We start from the raw sequence: 10,597 nt of genomic DNA on the forward strand, positions 1-10,597 counted from the left end.
CTAACACCCATAGGTGTTAATCCTAGTTGACATCCGTTAACACCTGTCATACCTTTCCTGAAGGGTGTTAAGGGACATTAAAAGCTTCACGTGTTAAGAAGTTAACTAGGAGAGAGAGAGAGAGAGGGAGAGAATCAAGCATTGGAAATTTTAAACACACATACAACATGCTATATATATATATATGTGTGTGTGTGTGTGTATTTTAATTAGTTTAGGGGGCGTTAATGGGGGTTAAGCCATTTCCTTAGTGTGAGGTTAAGTGAAAAAGGGTCAAGTGGATAATATGACGCCTACGTGTAGTTAAAAGGCGTAAAAATATACCCATAACCTAAGTATAATGCTTGTTGGTGTTATGATTGAATGACATCATAATTAAACCACATGTCAACTTGTTTACATCAATTATTTAGGAAATTCACTTCATTTACACATAACTAGTCAAACTACCTAAAACGAAGATGGGTATTATTTTTCACTAATAAAAATTGTTTGTTTGAACCTTTTTAGACAACGACATCTTGATATCATTGGGCACGAGTGCCCGAGACACTAACCATGTGGACACATTAAACTAGTGCCACATGAAAATCTTACTACAAAGAATAATCCATAATGTATTCTTTTTTGTAGGATTTGTCAACCAATATTCCGAGGTACTTCGATGGTTGTACACATTTTTGGGTGAAGTCCACTAATGAATTTTAAAAACAAATCTCTAATTTTTAAAAAGAAATTAAAAACCAACCACTGAATTTTTAGCACGATAAGATGAGGCTTTATGTGCGTTTTTAATGTATTTGCTGCCGGTGGGGCATGCGTATAACCCCTAACATGCTAGAAATCAATAAAATATTTCCGTTTTCTAAAAGAAATGCTCAAGGAAAAAAGCAATCCCTTGTACACTATCTTTTAATCTTTAGGTAAAAAAAATATTCTCACTCGTATATAAAAAAATATGGAAAATATACAACCTTTTATCTATCTTTATGTTACGATGATCATGTCTCTGACTAAAAATCCCTCTTACTTAGGTAGTGTTCGTTTTGTGAAATGTAATGAAATTGGAATTGAAATCGAAATTGGATTTTAAAGAATTTATTTGAAATCTCATAACGTGTTTCGTTGGTATAATTATCAATACAATTGGAATGTAAATTATGTAAAATAACAAAACCACCTTGTATTTAGAAAAAAAGAAGCGAGCCGATGATTTATATTCAATTCTAAATCCTTCTTTTATTGAGAAAACATCATAAAAAATGAAATCTACATTTCAGTTTCATTTACATTACCTAAAATTTTTTCATTTGGCTTAACTAAATATTAACAAGACTAATTGGATTGGAAACGAATTCATGTGTATAAAAAAGTACGAATTACGGAAAAAATCTTTTGTTTCCTAATTAGTAAAAGTTTACTCACTTATATTTTGTTTTGTCTCACCATAATAACACAAGTATTTCAATGAGGTGGTGGTAGAGTGGTAAGGGACCCAAGTTCGATTCATGCCCCTCCATTATTTTCTGTGACCCCTGGTGATGATGGGAGACTAGGTGAATATGTGGAGATCGCTAGTTCGATCCTTGAACTGAGCGGGTTTTACCTCACCGCACTGTCGTGCCTTCAGGTGAGTGTTCACGGGCTTCGGCCTTAGGTGAGGTTTTTCCCCGGTTCGGAGGCGAGTGTATCCCGATGTGATGAATTTCTCCAGTAGCCTATTTGAATGATTCGTTGGCCGTTAAAAAAAAAAAAGTACAAAGATCATGAAAATAACAAGGGGTGCAACTAAACTTCTCCAATTCACAAGTGCCCAAAGTAACAAAAAACAAAACTCAAAGGTCCCAAACAGCTCATGTCAGGTCAAAAAGTGTCAAACTAAAGTACAAGCAAGCAACCCCTTCCGATATTTAGTAGTTGAAGACAGTCATCGGAAAAAATGGAGGACAATAATAAAATGGTATCGGAGGTCCGAAAGGCGCGTGCGTTGGCTGTTAATCTAGCAAGAGAAGTCGACATGAAGAATCAAAAGATATGGGAAATGGAACGCTACATCGAAGACATCTCTTCCCGCCTTAATTCCATGATTGCTGAGAAAGATCGCATGAATCATGCCTTTTCTGAAGGTACTATGTTTTTTAAATGTTTTGTTTCAGGTATCTGTGTTGTGAATCTGATGAACTTAGTTGCAAATTGTGAATTTTGTTGTGTTTTTAGGTAGATTAGATGATCAATGTATGTTTAGTGTATATGGGTGATTTATTAAGTTGGAGGTAATTTGCATGCTATGAACTGATTTTGCCCTAATTTTGGGGTGGAATTGGAGTTTAGTGATATAACCTAAGTTGGATTTGGGAAGCATATATGGAGATTATGATGATTAGGGGAAATGTAGTATGTTTTGCCCCAATTTCGGGTCTGATTGTTTGGTCGGTATCATAGGGTGTTTCTTGTTGATTGATTCGACATAAAACGAGATTAAAGAAAATAATGGAGCTTACCCTTCAGAAGGTTGGGTTTGGTGTTTGATGATGAAGGCATAAGAGGGTAGATTTACAGAGGACATCAAAATATTTCGGTGGAGGGATCATAATACAATTATTAATAAATTGATGGTTGTGTTAACTTATATGTTAGGGCTTGTTGTTTTGTTACAACTTGATAATCAAACTAACATAGTAACATATAGAAAGTCACAAGGACATATCGTTGTTTCATGACTTTTATTTTTCGACTGAGTTGATTTTAACTTCGGCCTTATAAATTTTAAATGTGTTTATCCCATTTGCTTTTGATGCTTTTGGTTCCCTAGCCCCAGAGGCTGTGGAATTCCTGAACAGGGTTCAACGGGTCGTGAATAGTAATTTCTCGACCCTTAAGAGTCGCTTCGTCTTTGGTAGGATCGGTTTTTCAGTTCAGGGGGGGGGGGGGGGGGTTGTGGCGCAGCTTGTTGCCCGTTTACCTGTCATTTGTTTGTAAGTTGTTGGTTTGGCACTTTTATGTGTAATGTAATGAAATCTAATTTAACCCTGGTTAAAGAAAGAGATTATAAATTTTCATGTGTAGGGAACAAGTACATATACCTAGAATAATCATCAAGAAGTGTAACAAATACGCGGTATCCATTTATGCTAGTAGGAAGGGGTCCACAAATTTAAGTATGGATTAAGTCTAATAGTCCCAAACTTCTTGCGGCACCTTTTTTATTTTATTACCTGTTTGACATTTTACCCTTCATACACCCAACACAAATGGTAACATCAGAAAAGTTGAGGTCATTAAGTATTTCGTATACTATGGTGTGAATTGTGGCCTGGCCTTACATGCCACAAACAAACTCATACTTCACACTTCAATTTCTTTTTAATATATTTTCATTTTCCGAAAATTTGGTTGTTTAGGTATTGCTTGTAAAGACAATCTTTTAAAAAACCATAACCAATTATGTGAGTATTTGAAGTAATAGCTATTTTATTACACTCAAATAGCAATCTATAGATTTGTATATCATCATCATCATACTCAGTAAATCCCACCAATAGCAAAGGTAGGGTCTGAGGAGGGTAAGATGTAGACAGCCTTACCTCTACCCTGTAAGAATTGAGAGGTTGCTTCCGGTGAGACTCCCGGCTCGGATAGTTTTTTTTTTTTTTTTTTTTTTTTTTTTTTTTTTTTTTATATAAGTTAGGTTATAAATTCTAAGGCTTTTCTAAACATTTAATACATCTTCTAGGATTAATTTGAAACCAATCCTTTAAAATAAGTAATAGAGTTTCTATGGATTCAACCTCAAGATCCATTCTTTCCAATTTTAATCATTGTATCTTCCCAACATCTTCTATGTAAGGAGTTCCGAGTTAATCCACTAAGTATTTTTGGAACTACAAAAAGACTCATAAACTATTAGACTAGTATTTATGCCTTTCTTGTTGAACAATTCCTCAAATTTTAGCCATTTCCTTTGAAAATGTCTTTTGTTACTATCAACTAGACACTTTCAGGGGTACTTCCCATTTAGGAGCTTTGTTAGAACCCGAACTATCTTTCGCACCTTTGCCTATGAAAGAACCTTTTATTTTGTTGGAATTGATACATGTAAGACGAGCAATGTCTGGTTTTTCAACATTCTTCCTCTTTAACACACACATATGGCAAATAAGTTGCCAGTCTGCCATTTGTACTTTCACACATTGTAATTTATTTTAATTTTAAAAGCTTTAAAATGCAAAGGGAGAGATGTCATGATGAAATGAACAAGGAAACCTTTGCTAATTTCCATGTCCACTGAATCAACTTTCTTTGCCATGTCGTTCATTTTCAAGATACGCACACGAACTCCCTTAACACTATCGTACTTTGTGGTTAACATTTTTGAGATCAAAGTGCTGGCATTCGTCTTAGATGACCCTTAAATTGTTCTTCAAACTTTTCAAGATAATCCTTAGCATTTTCTCAGTGAAGAATTTCCCCTTGAATTGCTACATGTATAGAATTTTTAATGATCACAAGAAGCATTAGCGAGTAAGACTTCATATTTATAAGAGAACTATATATATATGTGTTGTTTCAATTTGATAAGAGAACAATATGTATATGTGCTGCCCCTTGTTCTCCCACTTAGATAGTTAAACAAGAGAACAATATGTATATGTGTTGTTTCAGTTTGACATTAAGAAGAATTAGCGAGTAAGCCTTCATATTTATAGATTTACAAAGGGGCAATATTGTCTTAGTGAATTGATAATTGTATCAACTTATATATAATGGCTTATTCGTTATTTGTGACAACTTGATATTTAAACTAATGTATCGAAAGTCATAAGTTCCATATTATCAAAATATATAACATTCATGCTTCAATAATAATTTAATTCGTCCATATCATATTAAGGAATCCTAATCAAGACATATAACCATATTTTTCTGCATCATATGACTTCAAAAAAGATTGGTTTATTTCATAGTTGTCAATAGCGATCATAGCGATCGCTATAGCGCGCTATGTAGCGTATAGGTATAGTGTCGCTATTAAAGTTGTAGCGATGGATAGCGAGAATAGCGACACCTTATTTTTTTTAATAAAAATAGAAATTAAATATAGCTATAAAATAGCTGGATTATAGGTTTTTGTTAAATATACATGTAAAATAGCATATATACCAGGGTATTTTGATATAAGGGTGGGGTTCCGCTACAAAGTCCATTTTTCCTACAAAGTGTACAAAGTCATAAAACACCACAGTTTCAACCATAAAACACACTTAAACCCCACAAATAACAGAGTGAAGATCACTAAAACACAATATCCAAACCCTAAAAGTCCATAAAAACTTCAAACACACCATCGTAGAACTTTTTTTTTTTTTTTTTTGAACGGTAAATTTGGATCACTGACGGACCACTGGAGTATCATCGTGCCACCAGAGGAACCACCAGATCATATCCATCTCCACTAGGCATAATGCCACACCAATTCAGGAGGAAACCCAATAAACATGGGAAAACCCCCCTTGTGGGAATCGAACCCAGGACCTATTGGTCCCAAGGCCTTATCCCACCACCAAGATGCCACTAGGCTATAAAGCCATGGGCACCATCGTAGAACTATGAGTATAAAACACAACATGATAATCAACATAAAACACATTAATGTTAGTTATTCAAAAATCAAAGCCTTATCATCCAAAACACAACACAAACCCCACAAATATGGAGTTTTAGTGATCTCCACTTTGTTATCTGTGAGTTGTGAGTGTGTTTTATGGCTGAAACTGTGTTTTTTTTATGACTTTGTACACTTTGTAGGAAAAATGGACTTTGTAGCCAACTCCCACCCTAATATACATATAAAATTTAAAAAACAAAATTCTAGTGTATCGCGATTTATAAAATAGCGCCTGCTATTTATCGCTATTCGCTATGTAGCATATAGGTACCTTATCACTATTTGTCGCTGTTCGTCATTAACAACTATGGTTTATTTGTTACTTGTATTACTTTTAGCTTGTTAAAAGTTTTCAAGCTCCACCATCTGAACGATCTTTCTGATAGCATATATGGAACTTCAAAATACTAAAATATTTAATTTATTACTACAGAAATGAGAAAGATGCAGGTGATTGGAATGCAAAATGCCAAATTAAAAAGTGAATTAGAGTGTCAAATAAGTAACATGCATTTGCTTGTTCAAGAAAGTGAAAACTTAAAGGAGGAAGTGGCATGTCAAAGAAAAGAACTTGAGCAAAGAGCTAATGAGCTGCAAAAAAGAGAGTCGCAACTTGATAATGAACGCACGAGCTTTTACCTAGAAAAGGAAAAGGTACATACATTTAAATATTTTGAAAGTTACACAATAAATGTGAAATAATAAGTTAGGGTTCCAACTTCCAAATTATGCAGAGTAGGGCTGCAAACGAACCGAACGAACACGAACAAGACCTTGTTCGTGTTCGTTTGTCAAAATATATATGTGTTCGCGAACCGTTCACGAACACTTATCGAACGAGATTTTATGTTCGTGTTCGTTTGTTAAGGAAATGAAATTGTTCGTGTTCGTTTGTTAATTTTAGGCAACGAACAAAAACGAACATTGATGAAACACAAATGAGCACAAACTAATGTTCATGAACACAAATGAAAACAAGCGAACACAAACAATCGTTCATGAACAGAATATATAATACACTGACACTTATTAAATATTTAATTTGTTGGAATTTTGAAGTATATAAATAAATATAAAAACTAAAAACACTAATGAACTATCGAACACAAATGAACACGTTACCGAATGTTCACGAACATAAACGAACGAACGCGACCTCTGTTCATGTTTGTTCATTTAACTAAACACGGAATTTCTTGTTGTTTGTTTAATACACGAACGAACACAAACGAACACAAACGAACTTCCCACCGAACGGTTCACGAACTGTTCGCCGAACGTTTGGTTCGTTTGCAGTCCTAATGCCGAGCTTATTATATGATGTATTTGGTTCCCCAATTGTATTCAATGTCATGCAGATAGCTCAAAATCCGTTTGATAGCGACTATAGTATGACGGTCCATATTAATGGATTAAGAGATAGACTGACTGAAAAAGAGGAAGAATTGCATGATATGGACAATTTAAATCAAACTCTAATACTTAGAGAACACATGAGCAACAATGAGCTACAAGCTGCCCGAAAGGAACTAATAAACGTAAGGCTTCTTCATCTTAATATCTTTGGTATGTAATGTGATAAACTGATAATATATATGTTCTTTTTGTTTTTTTTCTCGTGAAGGTTTTGCCTCATATTTTGGAATCGAATAGCGTAATTGGCCTGAAAAGGATGGGTGAGGTTGTTCAAAAACCTTTTCAAGATGTGTGCATGCAGAGGTTCTCTGCTCAAGATTGGGAGTTGAGATCGGTGGAATTAAGTTCATTGTGGCAAGATAAAGTTAATAATCCAAATTGGCATCCTTTCAAACAAGCTGTTAAAGATGGGAGAATGCAGGTATCTTTTTTTCTTTCTTTCATCCCCCATTGTTGCATATTGTGGACATTTTTTAGGGTTTTTGCAGGTTGAAATTGCATGTTTGCACATCGTCATTGATATTAATAGTTTACGTTAGAGATGGCAATTTGAACCATATTTATATGAATGAGTCGCTTTGGGCTATGTTTATCAAACGGATTTTGAGCTATCGGTCAAGCTAAAGGATTTAACTAAAAGAAAACAGGTTAAAAGATTCAAAGAGGTTTAACTTTAAAGTCATTCAAAGTATATTTAAATGCGAGAAAACCTCCTAAATTGCTTTATTAAAAAGATTGGATTATTTTTGTATGAGTGAATTTCAAGAATTGTCCTTTATCTTTATGCCCATTTTCAGGCGCTGTCCTTTATGTTCAAAATTGACGAGCTTTGTCCTTTATGTTTTCATATCATACACGTTTTGTCCTTTAGGCCTAACTCAGTTAGTTTTTTCAGTTAAATTTGGTCATATGCTTTGCACATGAGGGCATTTTTGTCAATTCAAAGGTAAATTCAACGGCAGATTTACAGCTCAAAGCTTCTGCAACCTTTGAATTGACAAAAATGCCCTCATGTGCAAAGCACATGACCAAATTTAACTGAAAAACTAACTAGGTTAGGCCTAAAGGACAAAACGTGTATGATATGAAAACATAAAGGACAAAACACGTCAATTTTAAACATAAAGGACAGCGCCTGAAAATGGGTATAAAGATAAAGGACAATCCTTGAAATTCACTCTTTTTGTAACGATATAGTTCTTTTAATCATATGTAATTATAGAATTAAAAAGAAATGTATAAAAATGTGTTGGTGGGTCGGCCCAACCCATTTCAAAACATGTAAGGTTGACCTTTAACACTTACCATTCAAGTCTTTTTTTATAACTAATTTGTGTTTAAATATGATTACAGTACAACAACAACCATACCCAGTATAATCCCACCTATAGCAGAGCTATTGATAGGGTCTGGGGAGGGTAGGATGTAGGCAAGCCTTACCTCTATCCCAGGGATAGCAGAGCTATTTAAATATGATTAAATATGATTACAGTAATAATCTAAATTTTTTAATAGTGATTTAATAGGTTATTTGCTTTAAAAATACACCCTGGTTGACCAAGTAGACCTGCTTCTTTTTTAACTAACATATGTTATGAATACTGTCTTGGACTAACATCTCTCCGAAATTTAGGAAATAATAGACGAAGATGACAGCGATTTGAGGGAATTAAAAAGTCAATGGGGTGAGGAAGCATGCAAAGCTGTAGTCAACGCACTGCTGGAATTAAACGAGTATAACCCGAGTGGCAGGTACGTAATATCGGAGCTTTGGAATTTTAAGGAGGGTAGAAAAGCTAATCTTAAAGAGGTTATTGAGTGTTTAATCCAGCAATTGAAGGCTAGCAGGTCACTTAAGCGTAGAAGGGAGGGTCAACGGTAAAACTAAGTTATGTTTATTGCATACAGGTTAGAGTTAGTAGGTACTTGAAGAAGTTAACAAGTGATGTAATTTTTGTATGGTAAGTTAAATTTACATCAAGTAGTTACTTGAAGTTAACAAGCGATGTAACTTTTGTATGCCAAGTTATATTTACATCAAGTAGTTGTTGATTTATGCTCGGGTATAATAGAGAGTCATAGGGGTGAATGAAATAGTCAAAATGGTTAAAATTTACCATTTCATAGGTGTTTACATCATCAGTTTCACCTGTTACTTGGGGTGAGTAAACACTTTGAAGAACCGGAACCAGGAACCGAATTTCAAACATTTTTAAGAACCCTTAACATACAATATCGCATAAATACCTGTAACCCTCCTAAATCATGGAAGATGAGATGATTTATAAAACAAACAAGGCAATGTAAATGTAAATGTAAATGTAAACTTGGGGCAGGGGTTGCAGAAAGTAAGCACTGTTCTTTCTTTCCCATGAAAATCTAGGTTTATATTAATTTAAAATGCAATCAGTTCCAGGGGTTCTTCAAGCTTAACCATGGGTTGGTTTTAACCAGAACCACACCGAAACCCTGAGGCCATGTAAATGAAGAACCCCTATACAAAATTTGGTTCTTTTTTCTGATAGGATCAAACGACGAAATCGGATTATGGCGAAGAGAGCTCTTTTGACGTCGGCGTCAATAGGTAACGCCTTAATTACATCTCTATGACACACTCAAGACCGGACGCCATAGGCCTCTGAGCTCAACTCTACTAGACAATAATCACATCCCTTTTCGTACCTAGAAAAGAAAATTCATATTCCTCTTGAGTTAAACTTACTACACCTCTTCGGACTGAACCCCACATGAGGCTCAAGACTCGTATTACTTGAATCCAGAATAACCGTATCCGGTATCTCAAGACCTTTTGCATCGGGCGGAGATTATGCAATACAAGACTCTTTTACGGAGCACACACTTCAAAGTGTTTTGTTGTGGGTAGATGTGTAAACGAGCCGAGCCGAGCCAAGTTAAGCCCGAGCTCAACTTACAAGAGCGAACGCTCGACTCTTTTTGAGCTCGTGATTTGTTTACAAGCTTGAGCCATGGCTTTGGCTTTAATAATAGTTTTTTATAGATATTTACGATTATATTATAATCTTTTATATAACACAACAATTTGCTACATGTGCAAATTATCCACATGGGTGTTCCGGGCAAGTGAAACACCCGTGTTATGAAACTCTAGTCCTTATTCCGACAAGAAGGGCTTTTGCTTCAACAAATAAAGAGGTTATTTATAATTACCAAAGCTGATGGTTTGTGACGAATGGTAGGGAGAAAACGGTAAAGGTGATAAAAAGAAGCATTCGTTATCGACATACAACAAAGAAGCATTCGTGGACATACCACAAAGAAGCATTCGTGCAATTAACTCTTTATAAAATAAGAATGGTGGTGACTCTTCAAATACAACAAGCCACAACACCTATGTTACATAATTTGTATCTTTTTGTTAAATTACAAGTGAAAGTCAACCTTAATGAACAAAATTACTTATATATTAAATTACCTATTACCTATTACCTATTCCCTATATATTAAATTTTGAATGCAATGAACAGTAACATATAT

General features: G+C 34.7%; 1 protein-coding gene across 1 annotated transcript; it reads left to right on the plus strand.

The window, feature by feature from the left end:
• Positions 1-1,878: 1,878 nt before the first annotated feature.
• On the plus strand, positions 1,879-9,137 carry LOC110872592 (factor of DNA methylation 2). Its single transcript, XM_022121410.2, has 5 exons — positions 1,879-2,126; positions 6,099-6,319; positions 7,024-7,203; positions 7,290-7,502; positions 8,715-9,137. Exons 1-5 carry the CDS (start codon positions 1,940-1,942, stop codon positions 8,961-8,963), a joined length of 1,050 nt encoding a protein of 349 aa, XP_021977102.1. The 5' UTR covers positions 1,879-1,939; the 3' UTR covers positions 8,964-9,137.
• Positions 9,138-10,597: the final 1,460 nt, after the last annotated feature.

Source organism: Helianthus annuus, chromosome 8 (genome assembly GCF_002127325.2).
Source record: "Helianthus annuus cultivar XRQ/B chromosome 8, HanXRQr2.0-SUNRISE, whole genome shotgun sequence".
NCBI lineage: Eukaryota > Viridiplantae > Streptophyta > Magnoliopsida > Asterales > Asteraceae > Helianthus > Helianthus annuus.